The sequence below is a fragment of the Mus pahari genome, chromosome 5 (genome assembly GCF_900095145.1).
Source record: "Mus pahari chromosome 5, PAHARI_EIJ_v1.1, whole genome shotgun sequence".
Classification (NCBI taxonomy): domain Eukaryota; kingdom Metazoa; phylum Chordata; class Mammalia; order Rodentia; family Muridae; genus Mus; species Mus pahari.
Window position 1 is genome coordinate 21,276,168 of NC_034594.1, and position 13,988 is coordinate 21,290,155.

General features: G+C 41.2%; 1 protein-coding gene across 1 annotated transcript in view; it reads left to right on the forward strand.

The window, feature by feature from the left end:
* The window catches only part of Slc9a2 (solute carrier family 9 member A2), an 83,340-nt gene that overhangs the window by 35,673 nt on the left and 33,679 nt on the right, over window positions 1–13,988 (forward strand). Inside the window, exon 3 of the mRNA XM_021198239.2 lies at window positions 4,023–4,273. Within this exon, the coding sequence (XP_021053898.1) occupies window positions 4,023–4,273 (251 nt within the window). The remainder of the gene's footprint in view (window positions 1–4,022; window positions 4,274–13,988) is intronic.

Below are 13,988 nucleotides of genomic sequence, written 5' to 3' on the forward strand. Positions count from 1 at the left end.
TTGTGGAAATCTGGATCAAGATGCTTACAGCCAAACATAGCGTCACCAGGAGTCGAAGACCGAGGAACCAGTCAAACATAACGAAGCTGGGTTACACCATCTAACCCCTTTCTTAGTGTGATAAGCTCATTCAGAAAGGTTAAAGAGAAAAAGTTAAAGCGCAAAAGTTAGAGGCTCCTTGGTCTTCCAAACTCTATATGACCTAGCACAAGGCAAGGCCTGGGCCAAGTAGTGGGAGTGGGTGGGTAGGGGAACAGAGGTGGGGGGAGGGGTATGGGAAACTTTCGGGATAGCATTTGAAATGTAAATAAAGAAAATAATAATAAAAAAGGAAAAAAAAAAAGCGCAAAAGTATCTCAAAGCACAAGCAATACTGAATTTAGAAGTTACAGACCGAACTCACCATGCTATTATCAAAGGCTTGGGCAAACTAGAATCACAATTGAAAGATTAAAATTGTTTTCAGAAAAAAAAAATTGTTTTCAACTAGTACTTGTATGTTAACCCTTTATGTTATTATTATGAAAATATTTTCAAATTCAAAGATGGTCCAAATTCCCAGATTTCAGACCCATCCTACGGTTTCCACGTGGTCTGTGACAAATTGATGTACTCTTACACTGTAATGCTTAGCATCATGCCTACAACCAAGTGTAGCCATTGAGTGTTATAGTTTTCTAAGAAGATTCATGGAACTTCCTTGACTGTTTCCTTGGTATCTCCCTAAAGCTAGGCTTGGTAAAGGACAACTGTCTTTGAAGGTAGAAGTTAAAATACATCTTGGTGGTACCTTGTTATGGGCTGTGGGTGGAATTTCATTTAAGGGTGGTAAACAGGAAACATTATATGCTGGTCAATCTAGACCTTGCAAATGACAGAATCATCTGAAATTCATGATATAAAGTGACTATACTTTGTGTTTCCTACTCAAATGATTTGCACGCTAGTTTCTGGAATAAACAACTGTATTTGCATACTTTGCTATATACACATTTGATGAATCAGTACACATTTAAAACCTGAATTCAAAGTGTTTAATTCATAACCTCATATGCACATATATGTAAATAATCACAACAAATGAGCCTTAGGTCATATGACAGGTTGGAGAGCACTCAGCCATCACATTGGCCTATTAGTAATTTATTACAGAGTTGTCATTGAAATTTTAATTTCTTAAAATCCATGTCAACTTTGGGCCACCACCTGAGATATTTGTTTCACCCACACATATCATTATAAAACACATATATTCATATGTAAATTAAAACTCCAAATCCTTTTTGTATCTAGATTACCTCAAATAAAATTAGAGAGTTTAACTGAAACAAACTACCTGTACAGTTATAATCAGTTCCAAAAGAGTTAATATAAAGGAAGTTGAAGATTATAAAGGCTCTCTGGTCATAGATTATGGCTCTACCATGCCATTTGCTCCAGCATGGCACTGGTATCTTGACAGCAAGCTGGTCAAACTGGACCTTTTGCCCATTTCACCAAAGTAAAGTATTTGTGATTTGATTCCGTATTTAGAGAAGAACATCATTTGATACATTGGGTGGGTTGAGTAGCTAGGAAAACAGGTTTGGAAGGATTGTGACCATGCAACACTGCTGATAACAGTTATTTCATGTACAAGCACATTCAATCTCCCCACGCAGTCTTGTCAGTGTGACAGGTAGAGGGAGGATGGAGGAGGGAAAGACCATTCCTGTCTCCCTCTGGGAAGAAGTTTCTTATCTTGGGGGAAACACAGTACTCAATGGAAAGGCAGCCAGTACAAAATGGCAAAGTGCCAACTAGTTTTGGGTCCTTTTGTGTATTACAGGTCAGAGGTAACAACATTTCCCAAAGGCTGTAGGAGTCTAGAAAGACCCTTGGGAAGAATGGAAGCTTCAGTAATGATATCTTGGAAGACAGTTCCAAGGCTTAGGGGATTGTCTTCTTCAGAGAAAATGACAGTAAAGAAAAGCCCGGGAAGGAAAGATGATATACGTTATGTTTTGTAGAATAGTGGGGCAAGTCTGCCTCTGCCTTTTTGGGTGTTGCGAAAAGCAGTAAATCAGGAAGGATGGAATGGAGGGAGGAAGGGAAGAAGCAAGCAAGGAAGGAAGGAAGGAAGAATGAAGGGCAAGATTCGAGTATTAGAACTTTCCAAAGTTGGGCAACCAACCAAAGATTTTGAATCTTGGGAATAAAAATGAAAAATCCAAATGAGTAGGGTAGATATACCAAGGGAGAGATGGATTCTCTAGTGCAGGCTGGTAGAGTCTGGGATGGGGCTATAGCATCTAAGTAGAACCAGAGGGATGCTATCTACGCAGAAACTGAACTGGCTTACCAAAGTGGGAAAAGCCACTTCTTCTGAGCCACTTCACTGGTGGTCATTACCTTTGTCTTTGGCAGTTTGAAGGCGAGAGAGTCGTGAATGAACTCTAAAATTCTGTGAGGTAGCAATGGTGGCCCAGAGCTGCTACTGTACCTGTATTCTGCAGTAAACTTATGACTGAAAGTAGGAATTGGTACATCTATCAAGTAGCACAAAAGACAGAAGTCGTGACAAGGTGAGTGACCCCAAGGAGCTTGTGATCCAGACGAAAGGAGGAAACATGTTTATGTTAAGCCTAGGAGGTAGTAAACTCTGCCTTTGCCAGTGACCGAGATAGGGCCAGTGGTCCACAAGTGCTAGGATATGGCAGCTTACCAGGAGGTGGCTGGTGCATGAGCTCATGTTGAACTTTTACTCCAGGTCAGGAAACTTCTACCCCGACAACGCTTCTGACATTTTGTGTCATTTGATTTTTTTTTTTTTTTTAAACTTGATTGGTTTTTCCCTTTTGGAGAGCCAAATGAAGGTACATCTCAGGCCCTTGTCTCCATTGTTCTCCCAAGCTGGCTTTTAAAAACTTCTGAATGTTAAATTCCACAGTGAAAACAGTACAGAAGACTGGTTTGAGTTGAACATGTCTCTGATTATGTGGGAAAAAGTGATGAGGCTTCAAAGTCAGTCCGTCCCATCCCATGTAATGCTGGGGCTTCCACACACAGGTGGAAACACATTGCCCACTGAACATGAAGTCTAATTAAAACAAGACTTGTAGAAAACCAAGCAGGAGCAGGCCCATTACTTTAGAGGCATAAAGCATATGTGAAGCTACAACATGTTTACACCATACATGATCACATACTAAAGATGACCTCTTCAAGAAACATCCTTAGGACTTTACATGATACATGCTGCATACATGAGTGGAACAGGAAGGTGGGATATGAAGTGAAGATGAGTTTCCTGGAAGGAAGAACTCTTCAGTGGGGGACCCGCACTGAAGGATGTGCCCTCTCCCTGTTATTCTATGATAGGACCCTATAAGATAAGTGTGTGGCAAGCACATATTTGAAAATATCCTTCCAGGTACTAGCTGGAAAACAAATAATGATTTAGGAATATTTGAGTGATAACTGTAATATTTTCCTCTTTACTTCTCAAAATATTTATTTGAAAAGACACTTTTTTTGTCAAGGATTTTGTTTATTGAAATCCAGAATATTATTATATGTGGCAAATAACTACACAATACTTTCCTCTGACATTGATCAAATCTTCAAAGATTTTGTCTTGTGCCCAAGGTGATCATAGGGAAAACTAGGAGGAATATTTTTACTCTTTCTCATGTGTATGCATGTGGTGTGTGTGTGTGTGTGTGTGTTTGTGTGTGTGTGTGTTCGTGTGCATGTGGAGGCCCAAGGTTAACACTGAAAGTCTTCCTCTATCATTCTTCACTCTTTTTTTTTTTTACTGAGGCAAGATCTCAAAGCTGAACCCAGAGTTTGATAATGGCAGCTGGCTTCTGAGGTCCCAGTTCTTTCCTCTGAGATGACAAGCAGGCCTTCATGCCAACTCAGAATTTGCAAGGGTGCTGGGAATTCAAACATTGATCCTCATGCTTGTGTGACAAGTACTTGAACTGCTGACATGGCTCCAGCCCCGGAGGGATTGACAGTGTGCTTTCTCATCCCCTCAGGTCCTGTACAACTTGTTCAAGTCCTTCTGCCAGATGAAAACCATCCAGACCGTAGACGTGTTTGCTGGCATCGCTAACTTCTTCGTAGTGGGGATTGGTGGGGTGCTGATTGGCATCCTCCTAGGATTCATAGCAGCGTTCACCACCCGTTTCACACACAACATCCGGGTCATTGAGCCGCTCTTTGTCTTCCTGTACAGCTACTTGTCCTACATTACTGCTGAAATGTTCCACCTTTCAGGCATCATGGCGTAAGTGACTCACCGCTAACAGTCCCTGATTGCTGCCTTTCGTTGAACTTAAGCATTCTAAGATATTAAGTTGTCTGAGCTGTTTAAAAGACTAGATTTTCTTATCCTGAGAACAACTAGAATTTGATTTCTATAAAACCTTTTGTTGCACAGAAATGAAAGTATCTATTATCCGAATTTATGCTAATGCAATCTGGAGCTGACATGAAAAAGGTGCTAAAATTAACTCTTGAGTTTCCTATGAAATATAACCATGAACTTGATTGTTGATCTGGATCAGATGCTGACATTTTGAGCCTGATCCCCATGTTCCTTGAGGGAGGCTGCAAAATATTCCAGCAAGGTTGCATCATGGAAACTGCCCCGTGTGTTCTAGAGGTGTTTTTGTGTGTCTAATTGAATGATCTTACGCAGAGTATGTTTACTGGTAACAGTTTAAACTCATTAATTAGAGGATACAATGGGTATAAGATCCTGTAATTTCAGGACAAATTTAAATAGATTTTTAATGCACAGATTTTAAAAGGATTATTTTAAACATGGAACTTATTTTTTTGATGAGGAGATTAAATTATTTGGAAATAAATATTTTATAAGTTAAATAACATTTATAAAATAACATGATATATTATTATGTAACATTATATATTTGTATGTAAATGATAAATAAACAATGATTACCGTTTTGGTCACTGAGAGGAAGACTTTTAAAAACTTGTCCTTGTAAGATACCGGTTGGTAGTGTTTGGATCACACTGGTCTTTAGGGTGTTATTCTGAAGGAAACTAGTCAATGGAGCGTTTTCCCCAAATGATACCATTATATCATGGTTGCATTCTTCCTTGGGCCAGCAAATCACCACAGTAAAGAACAGTAGAACTCCTACCTCGGTTTTGCTTTGACATTGAGTTACACCTTATAAACTGTAGTCCGTGTGTCAGGGTGAGAGGAATCTATTTAGAATTTGCTCCATAGTGTAGGCTTGCTTCTCTCTGAAGTTCCCCCTCCCCTTACCTGCTGTAGGTGGAACCTCAGTTAAAAAGCATTCAGGGACATGCCTCCTGGCAGCACATTCATGCCAGAAGCAGATGGAGTCTGTGGGGCAAAGGGGCAAAGGTAAGAAGCCGAACTCACCATCATAAGAGCCACGAGTTAAAGGTTGTGCGGTTTTCCCTTTCAAAGAGGACCTAAATAAAGCAACATATTAATCCGGTTTGACCTAGTAATGAAACATTCCTGGTTGCTATTCATATCACTGTGACTTCCAGTGTCCTCACTGTTGTGTGAGTAGAACCATTGAAAATGTATGATCAGCTGGTTACAAGTTCTGCAATGGAGAGTGGGGCTAGGCCTAGTGACTAGTTCTAGAAACAGGTTTATAGGAACCTAAGATTTCAGAATCCATCTCTGGACTGTTTAACATGTTTAGAATGCTCAAAGCAGCCATCTATAATTAGTCATTTTGTACAATGTTCAAGAGTGGAGATGGGGATCCCTGAAGCCGCTGAATGATGGAGAAGTTAGGTGAGGGTGGAAGTGGGCGTGGGGACAATGTTAGGGAGGCCTGGAGTATATTGGGCTTAATTCTCCACAAATCACCACCAACTGGAGACCAAGTATTCAACCTCAAACTTACAGAGGACACCTCATTCAAACTACCACATCTATATTGTACCAAAAATAATAAAAGAGCTATTATTTTAGCTTGGAAGAGATTCCAAGAGATTAAAACTCCCATGTATAGCCATTATCTTCTGACAGTAGATGGAAGGGTGTATTTACATCAATGCACTGATTCTCTCAGAAGTGGGGCTCTATGTTCTAATGTGACATGGTCAGCATGCTTCTCAAATCATGACTGGGTATGGTGCGTCTGTAGAGTACATTAACAGGTACATTTGCAAGCACTCTCCTTGAGGTTCAATGTATGATCTTCCAGGCTGTTGTTACTAATATCCCTGGGACAGTGGTCCGGGCATACCCCATATCCATGTTATGAGAAATATGTATCCAGACACTTCTTAAGGAACTGACACATTCTTGTTTGACTTAAATTGCTCTGAGCTTAGAGATTATCCTCATTCTTCCTGTTACCTATACTCAGCATTAAAAACAAACGCTAAGTTTAATGGAAGTTAAGATGCCAAGGCTGCTGAGCATGCTGAGTTCTCTCTGTTGTTTGCTGAGAAGAGCCTCTTCTCCCAGGAATGCAAGCAGGCAGGAGGGTAGCCAGGTGAGCTCAGATTCTACACTCGTCCCTAAGGGACTTCCTTACTACTTAGGAAACTTAGTCTACTCCCGCCTTCCATCCTCCCTGGCTCTCTCCCTAACTTCTTCCATTCTTCTCTCTCCTCATACTGCTGCCTTTGCAGACTCTGGATTTTGGTCCAGGAGCTTGACCTTAGCTGAACTCTTAGAAAACCAGTCCTGGAATGAGCTTGTGGAATGACCAGGTAGTTAACACAAGAGTCTAGTTGGAAAGAAACTTGCTCTGAGGAACAAAAGACTTGGCTTTAGGGTGAAAAAAAATCAATAAAAAACAAACAAACAAACAAACAAACAAAAACCAAAAAACAGACTTTCGGGGTGGAAAGTTGAATTTGTTGAATTGATTATAGTGAGATAGCCGAAGGCAGTGCTCTGGGCATTCAAAGGCTTGTTTCTGCTGCTTATTGTCATGAGACTGTAGTTTGATAGCCACTCAAGACAACGAAATGAAATACTATGTGATGGAGGTATAGTTGTCTTCTGACCGTCTCTGGGCATTCAGATTTGGATTCCCCTCTTGTGGTGTAGCCTAATGCTTTGATACTTCATTGAATGCGAAAGCACCACATCTGCCTACATTCCCCTGTATTTTCAGGTGGGATTGAGGGGTATGTGTATGTATGCATTCTTGTCTGTGTGTGTGTGTGTGTGTGTGTGTGTGTGTGTGTGTGTGACTGTGTATGCCTGTTTATATGTGTCTGTGTATATTTTTGTGTGTATATATGTTTCTGTGTGTATTTGAATGTATATGTATGTGTGTGTGTGTGTGTGTGTGTGTGTGTGTGTGTGTGTGAGTTTGAGTATGAGTGTGTGATTGGGGAGGGGGATGCATCTTTGTCTAAGTAGTTCCAAGTTTACTTTCAATGACACTAGGCTTAAAATAATGGGAAGGTTTTCAGACTGCCCTCTTTACACGAGAAGTGATATATATCAACAGCGTTGGACACTTTTCTTTATCAAAGCACCATTGAAGAGACAGGGAGGCAGCTAACAGGTCTTTTAGGAATCAGAAATTCTTGACTTCATGCATATGCATTGAACTTTATGTCCGGACACACTCACGGTGACTCCCCAGGTGACGGGGGTTCTACCTTCTTTTCTTGAGGGTTCTGACTGATGCTTTCACTCTCCTCGAAATAAAATCCATTTTTTTAAAAAAAAAAATAACATTTCAAGGAAGTTATCTTCCTTTGGATACCAGGTTCTGGCTCTCCCCCCCCGGGGGGTCAGATAGACATGTTATACTGAAGAGGCACTTGGCCTCTATTGTAGCTTATACTGCACAAAGAAAGGATGGATTTCCCCACCCCCTCACACACTCCCAGGCTCCAGGGATTTCAGAAATGCTTCATTTCATCAGAGAAGAGAGTTGATATTTGGGTTTTCTTCATTTTTTTTAAAGCTAAATAATTCCATAAGGCTTCTCCTCTGAATGATACTTCCTAAATATTTTCTATTTGTTGTTCAATTATTGCACCTGATTCATTGCAAAGAAAATAGGAAATGGTAGCTTTTTAGCATCATTTAATGGATGTGCACATTATGGCCGTATTTGGCTGCAGGCTGTCTCAGTGGGTATTTATAGCTGTACTCTGGTTCTCTAGAGGCTGTGCCAACCCAGTCCATGTTAAGAAAATGGGGAAGGAAGAAGAAACATGAAAAAGAAAGAAAACGGAACTTCTGCAATGCAGATGTTTCAATAATGATGGCCTCAGAACTGAAGCCTTGGTGCTGGTCCAGGCCGGGGTGGTCATTGCTGAAGTGAGCATCCTCTTCTTTGTTTTACACCTTGAGAGGAACGAGAAAGCTTGTCTTGTTTGCTATATTGTACTGACTCTGAGTTCCTTTGCTAATTCTTCAAAAGGCTTCTAAGGAACCAGGGACATAGGTCATTGACAAAGAATGCCATTCATTCAGAAAGGGTGCAGCAGATCAAGGTCCTGAAAGGCTGTGGCAATGCGGGTTTTAGCTACTTTAACTTTAGGTGGAAATAATTGAGAGAAATGTGTAATTTGTCCATTTGCATCCGATCTGAAGTTCGAAGAACCATGTTGGAGAAGTTTTGGGTAATGTAAGCTGGTGCTGCTGCTTCAAATGGTGAATTAGGGCCATTTTCTAGGGAAGGGTAGCTAGGCTCAGCTGCCCTCGACTCCTTCTTCACCATGCTTTGCAGCATCCAGGAGCTTATCACTTTGAGACTCATGGGTATGAAGTCATTTTATCCATGCCAGAATGACTAGGTCTTTTACTGCTGTTGTAAAAAAAAAAAAAAAAAAGTGAAAACATTAGAAATCAATGGAAACCGCAGGGTTTGTACATGACATATTGTACAAGACATCACAACAGCGACATATTTTAGACACAAGAAGCGTCTTGAGAATCCACCTACCAGTAGATAGATAGAGTTGGCAGGAAGGACACAGAGACCAAGCCTGGAGCCTAAGACCTCTGACGTCATGGTCTTGCACTTCTCCCTGGGTTACTGTGCCTTACGACACACAAGAAGCAGTAATGGTATTTCAGTTATGGTTTATGCCTCCACTGATATCATACCCGGCCATGACCAAGCTCTTTGAAATCAGATATGACTAAGCAAGTATAGTTAGGTATATAGAAGAAATTGGTAAACAGTAGAAATTACGTCAAAATCAAGAAGCAAATCAGTCAGACAATAGGAAAGTAAAAAAGAGCACTCCAATAATCTGGGAACCTTTGGAAAAGAGAAAACAAAGAAACGAGCAAAACCCTTATTATCTTCTTTTGTTCCTTGCCCAAGTTTGCTCCGGCAACGGGATAAGAATTTTTTTAAAGAGGGAATTTGAAATGGGATAGCCCAGAATTATGTAGGTAAGTTAAGAACTCGTTTGTATTTAATCCCTGTGTCTTAGAGTCAGCTGATGAATTCCAGGATTTATGTGGTGTTAGTTTTTCCTTCTTGCCTGTCTAATGTGGTAGCTGCCACCCACACATGGCTTTTCAACACGTGACATGCAGTTAGCAAAAATTAAGTAGTACCCTAAGAGGAAGTCTTTGTTATCAGTAGTAAAAAGAAAACAATTATAGAAAATCTCATTAGTGACATTTCAATTGGATATTAAAAATCACAATACTTAGCTATTTGGCTATGAAAATCAGCATCAACAATTTGTATGTATGTGTGGTAAATTGTGTGGGAATAAGGAACCTCAGTTAAGAATTGCCTCTATCAGAGTAGCCTCTGGGCATAGCCGTGGGACAGTTTCTTGATGATTGATCCATTTGATTGATATAAGAGGTCAAGCCTACTGTGGGCAGTGCCACTCATAGTCAGGTGGTCCTGGGCTGTGTAAGAAAGCACACTGAACAAACCCTAGGGAGTCGGCCAGTACTCAGCAACCTTCCATGGTCTCTGCATCAGTTAGAAACCTCTAGGGGGTTAGATATAAATATCTTCAACATTCCATCTGGACTGCAGCTCTCTCTCTGGGTAGAGCTTGTGACCCCTGTAGGAATCAGCTAAAGGAACCAGAGAGTCTGTAGTCTGAGCTAGCAGCTATTTTTGTGAATGGATTTGTAAAGTTGTACAACTTTCAATATTAAAAGTATATTGGGTTGCCTCCTCTTCTTAGAAAGAAGAGCATTTGAAAGGACCACTGTGAGTTGGAGGACAGCCTGGGCTACAGAACTGACATCCTATCACAAAAGCCAAAAACAAAGAAAGTGTGTGTTCTGATTTCCATCTTCTTTATAGATGGCTGGGAAATGATTAGTGTGGCCCAGCATTGAAGATAATCAAGGCTGGCTGTTAAAGCTTCCCTTGCCTCTGAGCACACTTCTGATTCTGCAAGCAGCCTACCGGTGTGGTGATGACTGTACCCATATAAATACATGTTAGTTTCCCAGAATGCATCAGTAGGATGAATCAAATACACAACAAACACTGTGTCTGTCCAACTTAGGAAAATCAGTACCTTCCTATAGCGACATTTGTCTAAATCAGCAGAACACTGACACCATTTTCCTGGTTCCTCTCTGCTGGGCTTCTTCAGTGCCAACACTAGGGCAGATTTGGGGTGTGATTGGAAATTCTGCAAAGAAGAAACTATAGTGAGATTTGGCTGCTAAGTTAACAAGACAGCGCTGCTACCACTACTGTTGGATGGTTTCTTTACCTACGCTTACATCCCTTTAAAGAAAAGATGTGTGATATCACTGTTGACTTCTGTTTCAAGAATACAGAGTTAAAAAAGAAAATCACATTGCCTTCAATTAACATTTAGTCCAAACTGTAAAACAAGATAATGAATTATAAGTAAATTTTATTGATGTATTGCTAAGAAGTAATTATCTTTTCTTTCCAAAACTTTTTTTTTTAATTGATAATGAAGTGACAGTCACTTTCTAACTAGAATAATGTTTGACTTTCTTTTGGTATTGATTGCTTGACTCCAAGTAAACCCTTTAAACAATAGAAAAATGCAAAGGATTTTATGATTTAGTTGTACAACGCTGGACAACGTAGAGTAAGGTATTCAAATACAAGGGTGTCATAGTTGGAATCTTAAAAGATTCTCTAAAACCAGTAGGCTGAAGGCTTTGTTGCCAGCCTGTAGGAGGTAGCGAGACCTTTTGTAGGTGGGGCTGAGTGGAAGGAAATGACATCATCTGGGCTGTGCTCCTGAAGGGGATTCTGGGACATGTGCCTTCATTTGTCAGCCACCACAAGGAAGCTTCTTTGACACAGATTGAAATTCTTTCCCACAGGCCCAAAGCCAGAGGGCCAGGTGACTACTGACTGAATCCCTGGACTCAAATAAACACCCCTTTCTTTCAGATTAAGTATCACATGTTTCTGTTGGTAGACATCCCTCTAACACAGAGTCAAGGTGTGGTCTTCCATGAACTATTGGACACCTAAAGCCAACTACCTCACCTTGATTTGAAAGACCTCAATTTGTTTTTCATCCATCCTCTTCATGGGGAAGTCATGGCCTGGGTGACCCTGAGGGTAAACTGTGTCCCATGGTGGGCAGCCATGTGACGTTCCTCTTCATGCCACAATGAACCTCTATCTTTCTTTCTGTGCCACTTCTTTTGCCTCAATCAAAGCTCAAAATTTTCACTGTTCCCAAGAGAGGTGGCCAAGTGGCTGAGCCTGCTTTCCCACATGTCCTCACACTTAATCTGAAGCTATTTGAGGTAACTTGAGTCATATGGTGCTCGAGAAGCCAGGTGCCCAGTTCAAATGGGAGAGCAAAGCACTGAGAGAGAAGTAGAAACGAGACACAGAAAACGAGGGCTGCTGGATTATGCGAATAAGTCAATTCCCAACAAGGACCGATATGAATCATTGGGAACATGACACCAAAAACTCCCCTGCTCACCAAACCATCCCTTTGTCCACACTGCCCTCCTCTGTGTCATGGTTGGGTTAACCTCAGAAGCATTAAGTAATGACACACATAGAAATCAGGTTTTATGTACCTCCAACCCAGTTGTTGGGGAGTGAGGGAGATTTATCCAACCCATTCCTGTTAGGAAACCTTTCAGAGGAAGGGCACTCACTGGCTGGGAAAAGTGTTTGAATGAAACTATCTAAGAGCAACAACCCTGCTTCATGAAAAATGAGGGCTCTCACCAGCGGAAGGCAGTGGTTTTACAACTGTCTTGGGCTGAGACCGCCACCTAACGCACGCTGACTACATGTCATGGGGAGGGGAGGGAAATAACTTTTTAAAAATAGGATAGAAATGATGACGCTTTGGGGTGAGATCTCACTGATGAGAAGAACGTTCTGAGAGGGTGGGGAAGCTCCAGGGTAAGATGCTGTGGGGTATCCAAGGAAATGAACTCTGGGGAGGAAAGGAAAACCATCTCTCTCTCCTTTCAGTGCAGGTGTCTGAAGCCCTATGCTTTCCCCGCAGAAGGGATACACTTGTTACTCTGTTAAAAAAAAAAAAAATGAAAACGGCAGCAGCAAGCACTTCTGTGTCTATTACCTTTTCCATGCAGGTGTCTGAAACCCATTCTGCTTTCCCCACAGAAGGGATACACTTGTTGCTCTGTTACAATGAAAACCCACAGCAAATGCTTCTGTGTCTCTTTTACACCAAGGTTTCCATGCGCATGTAACTGACCAACCGACCGCTGTAGGGAGAAAAAGTCAAAGCCTGACCGCTGTAGGGAGAAAAAGTCAAAGCCTTAGGGGACCAAGGAATGCCCATCAGGATAGTACTGAAGCTGGTAGCAGGAGGAAGTTGCCCAGTTGGAGATTGAAGAAGGGAAAATAGCTGGGAAACAGAATTAAAACACAGTGCCCTGCCCTCAAATACCATGTTAGCCTTTGGGTCCCCCCCTTCAAATAAAAGTTTATGTAAGGTGATTCATCTCATTTCCCTTTCCTGAGCCCTCTGACTGTGTCCCACCTGACTTCTTTAAAATGATGGGACATTTAGAAATCACTTAGACAGATCATTGTATACAGACACCCTGATTCTCTTGGATGAAGCAAGGCATCTGCGTTTTTTTCCCAAGTGTTTCCACTAACTATGTGGTTATGGGCATCCTCTTCCAACATACATGCTACTTGAGCTCCTGTTCCCAGGACACAAGAGCAACCTTGAAAATACTTTGTGCCTAACACTGTAGCAAGGGTGTTGTGTGACATTTCCCATGCCCAGTTCCACGCATGATCTTTCTTCACCATGCCCATGTGGAGGGCTCCATTTTAATTTCTATGTTAAGAGCAGATCAAATCTTTCAGGCTCTTTGAAAATCTTTCTCAACACTCTTCAGCTAGTCACTCAGTTCCATAGTCCTGTGATTCCTTATGGTTCATTGAATTTTGGACAATGACTTACAATCCTTTGTGTGATCCTACTGCAGGAAATCACATTCATATCAGGTTCCAACAAGTGATATGTAAGCATGGAGTTGAACTGAAGTTGAAATAAGTTCAATTTAAGGCAGTTATGAAAGGTTGAGGAAGCAATATGGGATCTGTGGGCGAGGACAATGTTATAGGAGTAACTGTCCATTTGCAGTAGTCAAGATGATTCACGTTTTTCATATTTTATAGGACATTCAGTTTTTATGCTTGAGTCTTCCTCCGAAAACAATTTTTATTTGCATTTTGTAATATGTCAAACTCACTCTCTCTTGGTCGCTGGGTTTCCTGGAAGAGACAACTCTATAACTCTATAGTAAATTCATGCTCTGGAATAATTAATTTACTTCACATGAGTGAATTTTTTTCGGAGAACGTACACAGTGCCCAGAGGCACCAAGAAACCTGGAGTTAACTGTCCCGCGCTACCTTCCCGCCAGCAAGAAATGACGCGGCACACAAACAGGATCCTTCTACAGCAACGCTTTAATGCTCTTGAGAGGGAGAGCATAAGCTTCCAACAGGCAAAGGGCGAAGAGAAGAGAAGAGAAGAGAGAGAAGAGAAAAGGGGAAAAAAGAAAA